General features: G+C 38.7%; 1 protein-coding gene across 1 annotated transcript; it reads right to left on the minus strand.

Annotated features, from left to right (window-relative positions):
* Window positions 1–14,267: 14,267 nt before the first annotated feature.
* Window positions 14,268–18,235, minus strand: LOC130982659 (transcription factor MYB54-like). Its single transcript, XM_057906707.1, has 3 exons — window positions 17,695–18,235; window positions 16,582–17,040; window positions 14,268–14,701 (listed from the first exon to the last, which is right to left on the minus strand). Exons 1-3 carry the CDS (start codon window positions 17,807–17,809, stop codon window positions 14,523–14,525), a joined length of 753 nt encoding a protein of 250 aa, XP_057762690.1. The 5' UTR covers window positions 17,810–18,235; the 3' UTR covers window positions 14,268–14,522.
* Window positions 18,236–18,557: the final 322 nt, after the last annotated feature.

Genomic DNA, 18,557 nt, shown 5'->3' on the forward strand with positions numbered 1-18,557 from the left:
GGCGCTTGCCATGCGTCCGAAGGAGGTGGCCATTACGGCCCCCAAAGAACGGCAAGAAAGGTCCTTGATTGCGGATTTTGGTGGCCAACTCTTCTCAAAGATGCTTCTCTCTATTGCAAATCTTGTCCCCAATGCATTCGATTTGGAGATATTTCCAAGAAGGACGAAATCCCCCAACAAAATATGCTTTTTTGTGAAATCTTTGACGTATGGGGAATCGACTTCATGGGACCATTTCCAAATTCCAATGGCTTTCTCTACATCTTGTTAGCAGTCGACTATGTATCAAAATGGGTGGAGGCAATCCCCACCCGAACGGATGACGCTAATGTTGTTTATTCTTTTGTGAGGAACAATATCATTTGCCGCTTTGGCTCCCCAAGAGCAATCATAAGTGACCAAGGATCCCACTTTTGCAACAAAAAAATGGACGGCCTCATGAGAAAATATGGCATCATACACAAAGTCGCCACGGCTTACCACCCTCAGACAAACGGCCAAGCCGAAGTTTCTAACCGGGAAATCAAACATGTGTTGGAAAGGATTGTGAAGCCAAATAGGAAAGATTGGAGCACTAAACTCTCCGATGCGCTGTGGGCCTATCGAACGGCTTACAAGACACCTATTGGCATGAGCCCCTTTCGGCTTGTATATGGTAAAGCATGTCACTTACCGGTAGAGATTGAACACAAAGCTTATTGGGCCGTAAAGGAATGTAATATGAGCTTGGGTAGGGCCGGAGTAGAGAGAAAGCTTCAATTGGCGGAATTGGAATGTTTGAGATTAGAAGCTTATGAGAACTCTAGACTTTACAAGGAAAAGTTGAAAGCCATTCATGACAAGAACATTAGAAGAAGAGAATTCCAACCCGGTGAACTAGTCCTTCTCTACAATTCAAGGTTGAGACTACTACCCGGAAAGCTTAGATCAAGGTGGGATGGACCCTACCAAGTAGAAAAGGTAGAACCTTATGGAGTCTACCACTTGCGCCACCCATCAAGCCCGGACATTTTCAAGGTAAACGGGCACCGTCTCAAATTGTATCATGGTGTGCAAAGAAAGAACTCCAAGGAATTTGAAGTGTTCCTCTTGAGGGATGCAACTCTTGAACAAGAACTTTGAACTACTGAAAGCCCAACTTAAGGACGTTAAACAAAAGTGCTAGGTGGGAGACACCCCACCATGGTAAGATCTTCCTTTGTACATAACCACTTGACTTCATGTTTGGTAGTTAGATTTCAATTTCGATTCTCCTTCATTTGTTGAGTACATTGATAGTTTATCAAGTAAAATACCATGCTATAGTGCTTAAGTGGCTGTATGGGGGGGTTGAAATGTTATAGGTGGTGCAAAAACATGCAAATTCGGAGAAGGCACCTTTCGGCGCGCGCGCGCACCTGGCGCGTACGCGTCCTTGAGGAACTCGACAATCATCCACGCGGACGCACACCGTGCGCGGACGCGTGGACTGAGAAAACCACCCCTCCACACATTTACCCGAGAGTTGCGCCCACACCATGCCAAGACCGTGCCTGAAGCACAGGAAGCTCGCGCGCGCGCGCACATGGCGCGTCCGCGCACATAGGCGAAATCTGCCAATCGACGCGCAAGCGTACTTTACGCGTCCGCGCCGATTGCCTTGTTGCACTCCTGGTACATATTCTAGAGAGTTAAGCCACTCTTAGGCCTATACTAAGCCACAGGCCCAGAACCTCTGCCGCGTGCGCGCACCTGGCGCGCACGCGTCCATACACTGCGAGCACGAAATGCGCGCGCGCGCCTCAGCCGCGCACGCGCCCATCGATTATGCACTCCTCTCTGAGCCACTTTACAGAGAGTTGAGCCCACCCCAGGCCCTTCTCATGCCTGGGGCACAGCCGCGTTGACGCGTGCGCGCACTCTGCGCGCGCGCACCAAGATCCCTGAAGCAACCTCTGGTACTTCGTCCAGAGAGTTATGCCACCCCTGTGCCTCTCCTGTGCCGCCAGCCCAAGCGCATGGGCGCGCACGCGCAATGTGCGCGCTCGCGCGCCATTCCACCTCGCCTCCCTGCGCGAGCGCGCACTGTGCGCGCACGCGCGGATGATCAGCGCCAATGTAAAAAGGGGCACACTCACCCCTTCACTCTCACATTTCCCTCCTCTTCTCATACCTTCTGCTACACATCCAACTTGAAAAGGGGCACACTTACCCCTTCATCCTCATTCCACCATTCCCTCTTCTCCACTACCTTCTACCACTTACCACCAATGGCCCCATATTAACTCTCCACTCTCCATCAACCCACTCTACAACCTCTTCTTCCATATTCTTCCTCATCTCACAAGGTACTATACTAAGCTACCCTCTTACTCCAACCATCTCTTTTGATTCTTATTCATTTAGTTTCCCCTTCTTTTAGTCAGCTTCTTTTCTTTTTCTTCTTTTATTTTAGTTACTTCTTTAGAATGTTTTTGTTTTTTTTTTCCTCTCTTTCAAATTAACCCTTCATGGGCATTTGGGTCTCAACTTCACTTGCATTAGTAGATGAGTTGTGTTGCTTGCTTTTCTTATAATCACTGTGCACTGTAATCATTAATATTGGATTGCGAATTGCTACATTGCTTCCACCATCTTTTAATCACACACTACACAAGGATGCACGCCAAGTGTTCGACGAAAGGCATACTTGAGTTTTGAGCCCACTTTGACTAAATTGCCTCTCAACTTATCACTTTTGGGCGCATCCCCATTTTCTCCAATCCATTCACTCACATTTTCTTAACTTGCTTTCCATTTGTGGTCCTTAAGGGTATATGCTTCTCATGCTTCTTACTTGCGTGCTTATATTACCCTTGCACCATATGAAAATGATTTGCCTTGCTCTTCTCATGTTATCTTAGTTACATGTTGCAGCTGTCATGTGACAATGATACCCATGTTCTATGGCATAACTTTTCACTGCATAATCGCATTTACTTCCACTTATTTGGGTTTGATGTTTTCCCTTTCTTTGTTCTCATAGGATGGTCATCAAAAAGAACAAAGGGAAAGCCCCCAAGAAGACAACTTCCAATAAAGCGCACCAAGACCTAACGACCAAGCCACTCTTAAAGAAGACTAAGGGCCCCGTTGATGTTCTAGAGAAGGACAACCCTCCAAAGGATTCAAACAAGTTTCCCAACCGCTACTGCGAACTTGTTTACTCAAGAATGATTGAAAGGAATTATCACCCGGAGCCCCTTCTAGTCCTCCCGGCTCACCTCAATCCGATTGTGATGCCACACATTGACCGGAGGCAATGGAGGTTCCTCTTGAGGCAACCAAAGGAGGCCAATCTCTCATGGGTGGTGGAATTCTACTCCAACTACCACTCACCCCTTCTCACATCAATATTTATGCGCCGAAAGCAAGTGTCAGTCACAGTGGAAACCATCCGGGAAGTCCTTGGGATTGGGCAATCGTCGGATGGATATGACGCCTACCAAGAGGTCTTAGCTACATGCGATGACCGTGCATTCGATTGGGGCGCGATCCTCCGCGTCATTGCTTTACCCGACGTATATTGGATTCGGGGAACCATAAAGCAAAGACCAAAGGGTTTGGATGTCCGTCACCTCACTCAAGAAGCCACGGCATGGGCCCAAATCCTAGCCCACTACGTGCTCCCAAGCACCCATGGGTCATCCATTACCGCCGAGCTTGCCTTATTGATATGGTGCATCCTAACCGAGAAACCAGTCAACATTTCGCATGCCATCCGCCAATCCATGGGGCGCATTCATGCCAAAGGAAATCTACCATTCCCCGCTTTGGTGACCGAATTGGTTGCAAAAGCCGGCGTCAACCGAGAGGCTAAAGATAGGAGAACCTCAATTCCGGTCGATGGTGATGTTATTCCGACCAAGAGATGCCTCAAGCCTCCAGAATTCACCAAGGACATTGGTCTACCCACACCAACTCGCAACACTACCACTTCATCTACATCACAAAAATCGGCCACCCAACTCCTTGAGGACCTTCACAATAAACTGAACCGTTATGAGAGGCGTAACCAACGCCGTTATGCTCATATGAAGAGACTTCTAAGCATAGTCACCCCACCTATGGAGGAACCCGATATCTCCACATCCACCGCAACTTCAAGCAGAGATAGCGATGACATTGGAGATGTGGGACACTCGGAGCTCACCCACCCACTGCGCCTAACCCTTAGCACGGAGGACCGTGCTAAGTTTTAAGTGTGGGGAGGTCGGCCGACCGATCTCCATAGGTAACATCTGAATAAATCTGAATAAATTAGGATAGGTTGCATGATTAGGTTTTAGTTGGCACCATTCGCATGATAAGTTTACTTGGTTGGAACAATGAAATTCTTTCTTAGGAAACCAATACTTTGGGGCAACCGTGGGGCATTGCAAATTTTAAAATGCTTTGATGCCAAAATTGCATGAAGAAGTATATTTTGGAACATGGGTTTGAGTTAAGAACACAAGCTTGTGAGATTTGAGCCTAATGGTGTGGTTACATCTTATAACCATTTATTTCCCTTCTTGTGTGCATTATTCTCTTCCTATGATTGTAATCTTTGATTTGTTTGATTCTTTATGTCCATTATTTTGTGTATACATGCATTTATATGATTGAGGCCATCATTTCATTAGCTCACTTATCCAAATAGCCAACCCTTTTATATTCCTTTGTTAGCCAATTTGAGCCTGCGATTAACCCACTTGTTCTTAATTTTAGCACATTACAAGCCTTAAAGCGAAAAACAATAAATGCCCTTATTTGGATCTTTGGTTAGCTTAAGCTAGAGTGTGTGAGTATCATTCAAGTGTGGAAACCTTGGGACATTGGGTGAATAAAAGGGTAATTTTGTATTATTGACAATATTGGGAATTGGGTACATACTCATGTATTGATCAAATGTAAAAACCTTATGCATTGAGATTCTTGTATATAGAAAAAAAAAGAATGAGAAAAACAAAAGAAAAAGAAAAAAATAATATGGAAAAGAAAAAAATATATAGCAACAGAAAGAAGAAGAAAAAAAAAGGGACAAAATGCCCCAGAGTAAAGTCCTATAAAGATCAATGCACAAGTGTTGTGAAATGAAAAGGGATACATGAGTATGTGAAAAAGTGAGAAATGGGTAGTTAGGTTGGAATTTAATTGTATAGGATGTCATAGGTTAGGTGGGAAGTTTAAGCTTATCAAAGATTCAAATTTCAAACTCACTTAACCAAATATGCATCCTACCTTGACCCTAGCCCCATTACAACCTAAAGAAAAGACCTCATGATATTTGTATGCATGCATGAAATATATGTCGATTGTTAGAAGAAAAACAAATCTTAGAAAGCATGATTAGGGGCGAATTGAGTGAATCAACCCCAAGCACCGAGCGACTAGAGTGCAAACACTTCCGGTGAGGGTTCGACGCTCAATCCTTTGATTCCCGGCTCTCGCGAGCATTCCTCATGCAAAGTTGCATATATTGCATTTGATGCTTAGAAATTGGCAAGTCCTATGCTTTGACCACCATCGTGCCCCATGTGCTCGCATATGTCATAAGAAGGCTGATTTCTTCCTAACCAAGTGGATAGTAACACTAGTCATAGTTGCATGCATATAAGTAGGTTGCATTTCATGAGTCGTATGCTTTTGCGACCCCGCGGTCGTCTGTGTTTCTTTGCATTTCCCTAAGTATGAGGACATGCTAGAATCTAAGTGTGGGGAGGTTGACAAACCCCATTTTGAGGGTTTATCTTGTGCTGATTTCAGGGGTTTTATCAATGATTCCACACACTTTCTATATGAAAATACAAGAGTTTGCATTCCTTTCCTAGTTTTGCCTCATGAATGAAAACATGCTTATTTTGCACTAAAATAGATACATTTCTAATCTTCTCTTGATGCCATTCGATGCCGTGACTTGTGTGTCAAGTAGTTTCAGGATATAGAGTAGGAATGGACCGGAAGAGAGAAGGAAGACGGGTGCAAAGGAAGGAAGCATGAGAATTGAGCTTTGGAAATTTTCGCATGGGCGCGTGCGCGCACCTGGCGCGCCCACGCGGATAGAGCAACGTGAAGCCAAAGCCAAGAGCCAAGTCACGAGCCGGCTTGAGTAGCAGCTAAGCCATGATCTTCATGGGCGCGCACGCGTACATCACGCCTCCGCGCACATTACAAGACGCCTCGATGGCGCGTGCGTGTACCTTGCACGTGCGCGCCGATTTGCGAATATGAGTTTTTAGAAGTCACGTGACTTAGGCGGGGAGGTAGTTAAGAATCCCACTTTTGGGGGAAATGCCTTGGCGGGAAAAGCTTAAGAAGACCAAAGGAGCAAGGGCTAAGGACACACTTAGTTCATTTTTCTAGATTGGAGATATTTTTGGGAGGATAGTTAGTTACACTTTGGGAAGAAGAAGAGGGAGATTTTCAAGCTTTTCACTAGGGTTCATCTTCATCCAATTTCTGAAATTTCAATCACTTTTTGGTGAGATCCATTACAATTCTCACTCTACTTTGTTCATGTCATAGGTCTTCTTCTCCAATCTCAAGTAGTAGTTGTGATTGATCAATTCTCATAGATCTAGAATTCAACTTTGTAATTTTGGATTTCATCAATACTTTGAGAATTTGATTTTCATTGTTGCTCTTTGATACTTGTTGTTAGATCCTTGTGTTGCAATACTTTTAATTCCACTTTTCTTATCATTTCACTATGACTTTCCTTCTTGCTCATTACATGTTTGATGAAATGTCAACACTAGTTATGGAGTAGAAATATCTCACTTGGCATAGGGTTAAACCATTAGAAGAAGTTGAATAGTTGTGTCAATTGTTGATTTGAAATTAGGAATTGCTAATTGACTTAGAGAGCACTAAAGCTAGATTCTCATAAGGTGAAGCTAGGACTTGTGACTCAAGTTGATTATCTTCATTTGACTTTCCTCTATACTTAGGGGATAACTAAATGAGGCAAGGCCTAATTGTCATCATCATTGAATAAACTATAAGGATAGAAATTCTAAATGCCAACCCTAAGCCAAGTTTTTTAATGATTGATTATTTGTTTCATATTACCTTGCTAAAACCTTCAAGGAATCACAACAAAACTTTCCAATCAATAAGATGCACACTTTGGCAATTCCAAGGGAGGACGACTCGGGAGACTTGTACTCTCGGATATAGATTGTAGGATTGTTTGGTACGAAATTTAAGTGTCGATTGGACTATACTCACGATCATATTCATCTTTGGATTCTAATTCGGCATGCTAAATTTCGTTTATCAATATCCTCACCCCTCACCCTTATCTGGTGATAACCGGATCGCAAATCAATCTTGGAGAAAACTCCAGCTCCTTGCAACTGATCCATGAGATCATCAATTCTCGGCAATGGGTACTTATTCTTTATTGTAACCTTGTTCAGCTGCTTGTAATCCACACAGAGCCGCATACTCCCATCCTTCTTCTTCACCAGTAACACTGGAGCACCCCACGGAGAAACACTTGGTCGTATAAAATTCTTTCCCAACAAGTCCTCTAACTGAGACTTTAGCTCGTTCATCTCTAACAGTGACATCCTATAAGGAGCACTTGAGATTGGTCCCGCCCCGGGCACCAATTCAATAGCAAACTCAACCTCTCGGTTGGGTGGAAACTCATCAATATCATCGGGAAACACTTCCGGAAACTCATACATAACCGGAATCTACTCCAACCTTTGATCATCACCCGAAACGCCCGCGGTTAACAACAGGATACCCTGACATTCGATTCCGGAACAGTTCACCATCATCGAATTCAAGTAATAATTATTCACCACGACCGGCCCTTCTGTATCTTCCGGCATAAAGTACACCGACTTTGTAGAACAATCTAGCAGAACATGGTTCTTAGATAACCAGTCCAATCCCAAGATAAGATCAAGACCGATCATCGGCAAGCAGACTAAATTATGAACAAAATCACGCTGCTTGAACCTAAAGGAAACTTCCGGGCATCCTAGCCTAGTTACCGTGGCTTCATGGGTAGCATTATATACTTTTAGGTCATAACCTAAGGTTACAATCTTCAATCCTAACTCATGGGCTTTCTCAAATGCAATGAATGAATGTGATGCTCCCGAATCAAATAAAGCATTTAAAGTTTGACCAGCCATTTCACAGTTACCTCGAATAAGTGTCTCGGATCCCTCGGCACCTATAGCTGAAGTGGTGAACACCCGACCAGTCTGTTGTGCCTTCCCAGCACCTTGTCTCTGCCTCTCCGGACAATTTGCGGCTTTATGCCCCGCCTTTCCACAATTGTAGCACAAACCCCATCCGGCCTTGCATGGTGCTCCCGGATGGTGACTTCCACACCTAGTACAAGCTTGATCATTCTGAGGTTGCTTCCCAAACTTCTTCCCTTGGAAATTGTTGTTGTTGTTGGGCCTCCTGAAAGAGCTTCCCCTCTTGAAAGACGGACCTCTAGGTGCAAAGCTCTTCCCTCGGTTCTGTGGGAATGAACCTTTGTGAATCCCTTTCTCGGCGGTTGCCCTCTTCACACACTCTTCAGCAACTCTACACTTGTTCACCAATTCGGAGAAAGTCCTGATCTCCATTGGTCCCACTGAACTGAAGATATCACTCCGAAGTCCTCCTTCATACTTAACACACTTCCATTCCTCATATTCCACCGGAGTCCCTTGGCACATACGAGAGAACCTGAACAGCTCCTCAAACTTGTCAGTATACTTTGATATGGACATGGTACCCTGCTTCAGCTGCAGTAACTCAAGTTCCTTAGCCGTCCTAGCAGAAGTCGGAAAGTACTTCTTATAAAACTCCTCTCGGAAGACATTCCAGGTGATATAATCATCACCCTGCTGCAGAAGACGTCGGATACCTTGCCACCAATGCGATGCTTCACCGACAAGCATATAGGTAGCAAACTCGACACGCTATCCTTCAGGCACCACTTGCGCTTGCAGCACTCGCTCTATAGCCTGAAACCATGTATCGGCCTCAGTCGGGCTAGTAGTCCCCTTGAACTTAGGCGGATTAACCTTCAAAAAGTTTGCCAGTGTCATCGGGCCCTGAACTCCACCTCCATCATTACCATGGTTGTTCATCTGTTGACCAAGAGCCTCAGCAGTGGCTTGCATAGCAGCAGCCATGTGCTCCAACGCAGTCATAAAGTTCACTGGGTCATTAGGGTTATTCTCTGGTGCACGAGCATTCGAACGACCTCTCGCACTACCTCTACCGCGTCCACGAGGCGCCATCTGGTTCCTATACACACCAAACAATCGATATTAAGTTGATCAGTCTCAATATCGGAAGTCTAGTACTTCAAGGTCCCAAATGCATGCTCATGAACGTTTATGCCAATTATATCAAGCAGATATACTAATAGCACATAACACACACACAGAGAATGCACAAAAGCATAGTCAGTCCATCCCTCAGGCTCTACAGGAACGAACTGCTCTGATACCATAATGTAACACCCTACCATACAGAGTCTTATGCTTAAGTCATAATTCAGATATGGCAAGGTATTACGACCTCTAAAAATAAAAATTTAGTACGTATAGTAGTATGAATGATTGATTATAACTAGGAGCCTTTGTAGAAAAAGGGGTAAACAAAAAAAATCGCAACTCGAAAGCGCAACACTCCGATCGATAACGTAACGAACAAGGATAAACCAATGCGAGATTATATATATACAAAGGAGTGTCAAAAACAAGAATATCAAGACTCAAAATCCGACTGCGAAGATAACCGGTCCGAGCATAACAATATATACATATGATAAAATAAGGAAAACCCCAAAGGAAACCCAAAGGGACACAAATACATAAAACCTATTCTCCAAAATTCTCCCATAATAGGAGTCATCACAGTTTGTATTATTTAATGGAGATAAAAGTATCTAAGAAAAACATATAAACCAAAACATAGTCCCGAGAACAAAGGATCTTCGCAATAATAGAAGTCTCCAGCATGCCTCAGCGGGAAACCTCACGTCCTGCATCTAAAAACCACAAAATCCGCATGGGTGAGAATCAGAGGTCCCCAGCATGGTAACAGCTTCCACATATATAATACATAATAATAGAGGAAAGCCAAAGGCAATCCTAAAACTTCCTCCAGATAATTCAAAGCTTATAAACAAGCTAAACCATAAAGGGCATCTGACTAAAGATTCTTCAGTCTAACTAATACTTCCCTTTCCAATTCCTTCAGACCTCCCAACCACCAGCAGGAGTATAATGTAGCAAACACAGTTATATCAAGCAAGAAATATACAATTAGGAACAAGTAAGGCATTTAGACAATTAGCAAGTAATATGCAGTCAAATAGGCAATCTCAAACAATTCATATAGTATGCATATGGTGAATGCCTGTCCCTAGTGGCTGATGATATCATCTGTCGGTTATAGAGCCAACCCGACAAGTCCTGGTAGCTAACCATTGGACTATCCCTCTGTCACGCATCCCCAACTCGAGTTATACTCGTTATAAACTTGATCATAATCATGATCTATATCCATCACCCTCACTGGTGAATATTTACGGGGGCGAGCTCATCCGGGTCTTTCACAGTGCCCGGCCACACTTATGACATAGGGTCAAAAGAGCTTCGAGTCTCAACCTGGAGCACGTGGTGGCTAGCCACTGCTTCCTCCCAGGGAAACTCTCATCTCCAACAATGGAAGTGCAACATTCACAATTCATTTAACAGCATATATGCATTTGTACATGGCCATAATCATGGCTCCGCCGTAACACGGCAATAATCTAGCCTTCCGGCTCACGGTTAAATCCATAACCAGCCCATTGGCATCACGGTTAAATCCATAACCAGCCATCTCATTAACAAATACGGCCTTTCGGCCCATGGCATAACAAGCACTTCCACCACCATCCTCCGCATCTCACATAATCATGCTTGATCCTCAATGATCATTCATTTTTCTCTTGCTTCACTCGCAAGTTACCACATTCACTAGCTCATTTTCTAATAGCTAGGCATATCATAGTGATTTAAGACATAAGTGGTGAGATCGGAGACTTAAAAGTATGAGATTTGGCTTTTAAAACTCAAAAATCAACTTTGGGATGAAAACAGGGCCACGCGTACGCGCACTCCACGTGCACGCGTGGATGGCCTCAAAAACTCATCGACGCGCAAGCGTCATGCACGCTAACGCGTGGATTAAAAATTTGCCAATTGACGCGCACGCGTCAACCACGCGTACGCGTGGGTGTTCTCGTGCCCAGGCACAACACCGGCACAGTTCTGGCATAACTCTCTGGAAAATGGCTGGGCATTGGGTGCAGCACGATCGGCGCGCACGCGTGGATGGCGCTTTCTGGAAGATCGGCGCGTACGCGCCATGTGCGCCTACGCGCGAGGGGTATTTCTGCTAAAAAAATTTCTAAGTTAAAACTGCAGAATTCACAACTTCAACCCCCAATCTTCCGACGGACATAACTTCCTCATTTTAGATCGTTTTTCACCCGTTCTTCGAACGGCATGGACATCTCGAATCTAATTTCATTTCTAAACAGATTTGGCACAAAACAGAGATCCATAGTCCAAGTTATGTCCCGTCAAAGTATGCCCAAAAACCATATTTTTCATACAAAACCACAAAGTGCCATTTTCAAAACAAGTCATTTCCAACTCTTTTCAAAAGCTATCAAAACATGCCAATTTCATCCCTTTTCTTTGAAAATCAATCAAAATGTATCAAATTCAAAATCAAGCCTCCTCAACTCACACATTGACACTTTACCACAATTTACAAAATCACTATCTCATCATTTTAACCCACTTCACCCAAGTGGCTCAAACTCAAACATATTGACATATCATATACTATTCCTCATGCCAATTCTCAACAACACCAATTCCAATAAATTATTATTGTACACAATCAACATCATATTCACCATCAACATGGTTCAACCCACCATTCAACCATAACCAATCATCAAGCATATATCACAACATGCATATTTCTCATACATCATACCACCAAGGCATCAAATATCATCATCACATATATGACCACATCATATATCTCAATCATTCAATAACATCAACAATTCAATGCCTATCTTAGGGCCTCTAGCCTAGGTATTTCCTACCACATTACATATTAGATACGGGAAACCGAAACCATACCTTAGTCGATCTCCCAAGCTCAACCGGAGCACTTCCAAACCACTTATCCACAAGCTCTCAAGGCCTCAAAACCTCCAAGAACAGATTTTTCACCACCAAATCCCTTCTTAGGCTTTCCAAAATTACTAATCAAGCTCCAATATCCACACATACACAACCTAAGCCACAATCATCATACCCACACACAACATCTCAAAACCCAAACATCATAGAACAACAAAATCACACTAGGGTTGAGAATCTTACCACACCAAAGGTCCAAGGAGACAAGATTAACCTTCTCCTTCAAGAGAGTTGGGTCCTATAACATCAAAGAGCCCAAAATCTCAACATTTTTGCTCATAAAACTCGAAAACAAGGCTGGAATTTCGAAGAGTAAAACTTGGCTTACCTCAAGATTAATTGTATGGGTTTTGTAGAGCTCTCCGCGGTGAACGCGTGGCCGCAAACGGTGCGGTAATTGGAGCTCTAGATCAAAAGTTATGGTAGTTTGAAGATCAAGTGAGAGAAAGAACTTGAGAGAGTGTTCTTCCCTCCATGGCCTCCATTTTCAGCATGTGAGTGTGTTTAGTGAGGAGAGAGAATGCTGAAAACTAGGGTTTTGGTTTAGTTATGTTGGTTCAAGGGCCCACTTTGGATCCGGTTGGCCCGGTTTGGCCCGTTCGGTCCAATCTTGGTCCGAATTCTATAAAATTGGTACCAAAATTCTCGTCTCAATCTCCTCTATCACATTTAGCCATAAAAATCACATTTTAGGCTTTCTATAATAAATTCTCATTTATGGGTTAATTAGCCGTTAATTAACCGGGTTTTACACCGCCCCACTCACCACCGTTGCCACTTCCTTTCTCTCCACTGAACACCCAACTCTCGCTTTTAGTTCCCTTCAAAATGAACATTAGCCTCAATAAAAAAATGTTACAATTACTTATATTTGTACAGAAATTCTATCTTTTTTGAACTTGTATTTCATGTTGCATTTCTTCGAATTTTGATTTCGTGAAAATTTGATTTTGGCTATGAGTTCTCTTGGCTTTTATGCTTGGTATGAATTCAATCGTGAAGGAGAAGGATAGTGGAAGGGAGTGTTGGGTATTCGAGCGAAATTGTCAGAGAAGAAGCGGTGGTCGGCAGAACTGTAATCAAGGAGGTAGTTGTCGAGAGAAAAAAAAAGGTAAGAGAGAGAGATGGTGGAGAAGGAAAAAAAGAGGAAGAATAAGAAGAGGATAGTGCAATAGATGAAAAACATGTCTAAGAAGGTGAAGAAAAAAGCCAAGGCTTGTTTTGTCCCCTCGCACAAGTTGACGTTGCACACGTGAGCACTTAACAGCCACATGTGCAAGTTAACGTACTAATTCATTATTTTTTGTTAGTGAATCATATCGAAAATTAGTTTGGGGACTATTTTAGCCAGCAAAAAAAAAAACTATAAAGATCAATATATGTATTAATTATTTTTTGAAGACTAAAATATATGCTTTTAAAATTTTTGGGACTAATTTAAATAATTATTCTTAATTTTTTTCTATACTAATGATCTTCAACCATGCTTAAATTTTGTTCTAGTGAGATAAATATGTTATACTAAGAGGAAAATATAATAATGACATTGAGGGTGGATTCTATTGAGTTTTAACATAGTCCTCCCCCTTAATTAATTCCTACAAGCTCCTTCAAATTGTAGTTAATATAAGGCTTTACTATATCATAATTCCTGGACCTTAATTGAATTACCAGAAAATGAAAAAAGTAATTTGTAAACGAATTTTTATTGTCAAGACAAATGCAAAAGGTGAAATTATAAGACATAAAACAAGACTAGTTGCTATGAATTTTATTTAAACTGTAGAAGTTGATTTTGATCAAGTTTTTTCACCTATAATCAAACATGTTACAATTAAAATTAAATCATCTTGACTTTTGCCGCTCTATCTAAAAGTTGGAGGATATTATAATATAACTTTTATAATGCATTTTTTAATGAAAATTTACATAAAACTGTGTTTATGTCCTAATCTCCAGCTTTTATCTGTCAATAAGCTATGTCAGCTCATGTTCAAACCATGCCAGTGTTCAGAATGATAATGTTCTATAGAATTTCTAATTTTCTTCAGTTTGAATGATAATGTTGCCATATCGTATATAGAATGAAGTTCTTAAGATCACAACATACTTTTTACACGTTGTAATGTGAGTGTACTAGTGTAGTATATTAAATACATCAATTCCTGTGATTGCAGCAGTTACATGCATGCATGAAAGGATTTAAAGGTCTTGATTGTGTTCTAGTTAGGGTTTATAATTGATACAAAGTGGTACTCTTATGTCTTATTAGTTGCAATGGTGTTAGGAACTTTGAGTAGACAAAAAATCAATAAATGGAATTCCATCCTTGCTGTGATGCCCCACAGGATCTTGATTCACTTCTTCATCTTCCTTTTTGCCATTGCTGTTACTCACTTCACTCTTGTTGGAATCTGTGTTTACTCGAAGAAAGTCATAGAACTCAATTGATTGACTTCTTTCTGCAATAATATCATCAAATTTAACAAAAAAAAAAAAAGTTATTAGCTAGATACTACTAAAGGAATAATGAGTACAATTTAAGGTATATTTTAAATTGATGTTACAATTGTCAATTTGGCTATGATGAAAAATGGATGTTCTCACTAAGACCACAATTGATATTTTTTATGTATGAAGTATGTTTGATATATAACTATTTATGTATGTCTAACAGTTTAACGTTTTTAGATAAGTAATTTAAAATATTAGATCAGCTTTAATGATAGAAAACAAACTATAATTTTGTTTTGTTGCCTTTATTCTTCTAAATAAATGTATAATTTAATTTTAACATAATTCATGCTTTAAGTTTAAAATATGAATTTGCATGAAGAGAATGTGTTAGATATATAACAATATAATTTTATTAATTTATTATGTGTCTATATCTAATAGCTAATTTAAAATTTTTAATAAGTAGTTTAATGAAAATTGAAGCCAATAATAATGTTATATATGCTTTTATATTACAATTAGAAATAAAACTCCAAATTAATATCTAAAAAATTTCGATTTAGATACTTTGATTTTTAACAAATTTGTATTATCTAAAAGTCTTTGAAAATTATTTTTATCGAATAGATTGGTCTTTACATTGTTTTGAAGAAGGACTAATTTATCTTAAAGTATATTCTTTGAGAATTTAGTTATTTAATAACAAAATTTATTAATGAGTTATTTGGCCAATTACATATTAAAAATTGATTAAAACCAATGGAAGAATCAATCTGTCCAACGAGAACAATTTTTGAGAACCTCTAAAAAATAAATTTTGATTGAGAAGCCAAAGCATCCAATCCAAAATTCTTTGAAAATCAATTTAGATATTCACTCTATAATTAGGGTATGGAATGTGATTCAGTTACAAGGGAAAAGAAATTTACAAAAACTAATGTGTGCATATAAAATGTTACATTTGCAATGTAGTTGCAGTGCCACAACAACATTAGTCACAACTTCAATTTTGATTTGTGATTTATCATCTCTTTCAATTTTTCATGTGCATTTTATTTTTATAATTTAAAATATAAAATTTGACTCTTTAAAGTTGTCAAATAGTCACACAAAAAAAAGTTGTCAAATAATACAAAATATTCTCCTGCTAAATTCATTCCAGAATTAACTTTTATTAAACCACTTCATGTAAAGATAACCTTAAAAAAAGTTATTAATAGAAAATTACCTTTTATAGTATTTAATAATTTTAGCATGTCAAATTGCATATTTTAAAAGTTGATTATACAGATATACATTAACTAAATTTCATAGTGGCAACCGTTTTACTACTTAAACTAACATAACATTGATTAGGAGTGACTATATAAATTAAGCGAATCTGATATGCAATTTTTTGCCTATAGTATTTTTGTAAATGTTTTAACAAGTCAAATTTAACTGTTTAGTTCTTATAATTTTGTTAAATTTATAATTAAATTTTTATATTTTAAAGTTTTTAATTAAATTTTTATACAGTTTTAAATTTATAATTAATTTTTTTAATAATAAATATTAGAAAAATATTTTTATCTATTTCACATCACTAATATTATGTCTCTGCATATTTTATTAAATTAAATAATTTTGTAACATATAAATTTAAAATTGGTGTAAGAATTCAATTAAGAACTTTATTCTGAGATATAAAAAATTATTATAGATTTGATAAAATTATAAAAACTAACATAATAATTTAATTTTTTAATATTAAAAATAATTAAAAAATTTATTTTATATAATTAAAATACATAAAAGATGTGTAAATAAATCGGTAGAAAAATCATTTCTCATAAAATAGTTAGTTATAGAAGTTAGCAATGAGGCATCAAAATTTTGGATGTACCTTGAAGCAATGTAGCACAAGAAGTTGGACCTTGAAAGTGAAACTTGTTAGGAAGTTGGAAAGTAGCATAAGTGAGACAAGCAGGGTAGCTATATTTTCCATGAAACTTGTCAACAAGACAGTATGATATATTATTTTTTGTGTCAAAGTTTGTTGTCTCATCATCATGATCCTCTTGTTGTTGTTGTTGTTGAAGGTTTGGAGAAAAAAATGTTCTATGATGAAGTGGTCGTTTTGCATAAACTTTTGATCTTTCTCTGCGTATTCTTGCCATCATCACATGCCAATGATTCTTCACAGCATTATCAGTTCTTCCAGGGAAGTGTCTTGCAATCACTGACCATCTATTTCCATGAATACTATGAGATGCTAAAAGCCGTTCTTCTTCTTCCTCTGTGAACGGGTTTCTATTTATTCTTGGGTCCAATTGATTGAACCATCTTAACCTACAACTTTTCCCTGTAAAATTTTAAAAAGAAATCATAACATCCTGTTATTCTTAATTAATTATACGAACCAATTATAATTAAATTTCAATTATACTAAGTGGTTACAAAAAATTAATCACTATATATATTATAAAAACATATATCAACATAGTATTCTTTTTATTAAATTTATGATAATTCTTATTGAATTATTTTTATGTAATTTTAAATTTAATTTATATTTATTTATACAACAGTTTTAATTCAATGATATTTCAAAATAGCAAATTATAATTAACTTATTACTTGATTAGCAGTCTGATGTTCCTCATCAAACAGTTTAAAGACACACACAAGAAACTATAATTATGTGAAACTCATATATTAGCTATATGTATGTAGAGTTTTAAATTAGATTGAATCAAATATATATTGTACTAATTAATTATCTTTTATAGATTTGATTAAAAAAAAATGAGAGATATATAAATATTGAAGAAATATTTTACTGTACGAATATCTATATGAACTGATGATCAAAGTGTTATGTAACCAGTTGAATGAATCATCATGAATAAAAGTTGTATTTCAAAAGAACAGAAGATGAATTATTAATTATTATAGAGATTAATTGGCTTGTTAGCTAGCTAGTTTGACATATAATAATATATAAAAAAAATTAAACCTGATCTTCCACGAAGCTTCTCAGCTATGGCATTCCAATTATGAGGTCCATAGCGTTCCACCAGCTCCCTAAGCTTCTCATCTTCAGCTGGTCTCCAATGTCCTCTAGTACACATTTTTTTGTAACCCTAATTCCACAATTAACAAAAACAAAGAATACAAAAAGCCCTAATTCTTCAATAATATAAAATAATAAAGATAGGCTAAGTGGTGGGGGTTTAATTTTGATTTGATTTAATTATATATATTCAGTAATCTCCCCCTCCCCTATTAATCCCCTTCTCTAAATCTTCTTCCTTTCCCTTAATTTGCTATATATGAAAGAATGTTAATAAAGCAAAGAAGGAATGAAGAAAGATATATAATTAAGAGATAAAGTATATAGTAAAGAATATATAGATAGATATATATAAATGAAGAGAGGAAGAAGAAAGAGAGAGAGAGAGAGAAAGAGAATATATGGTGTGTGTGATGGGAAGATGGGAAAGTGTTTTCCGTTAGAGAGTGGGAGGACCTTGCACCTGCGATTGATGCAAACGTTTTGGCTAACAAACCCTCTTATAAGTAACACACACACATATATACACACACCATATAATATTAATATATATGTTATTATTGTTGTGTCTATACATTAAGGGGGAAAGAAAAGAGGTTGCTTAGTGGAGCGAGTTTGGTTCTGCTTTCAACGTCTTTCTAAGTTTAATTTCTAACCTACAACGTCTACTTATAACCCACCAAGCGTGCTCATTTCATTCTTTTTCCAATCCATATTTTATATATTAATTTACTAATCGGATTACATTGAAACAATATATCATTCTTTTGCCAGATGGAGAATGTATATATATATATATGTATATT

This window comes from Arachis stenosperma, chromosome 5, assembly GCF_014773155.1.
Source record: "Arachis stenosperma cultivar V10309 chromosome 5, arast.V10309.gnm1.PFL2, whole genome shotgun sequence".
NCBI classification, from domain to species: domain Eukaryota; kingdom Viridiplantae; phylum Streptophyta; class Magnoliopsida; order Fabales; family Fabaceae; genus Arachis; species Arachis stenosperma.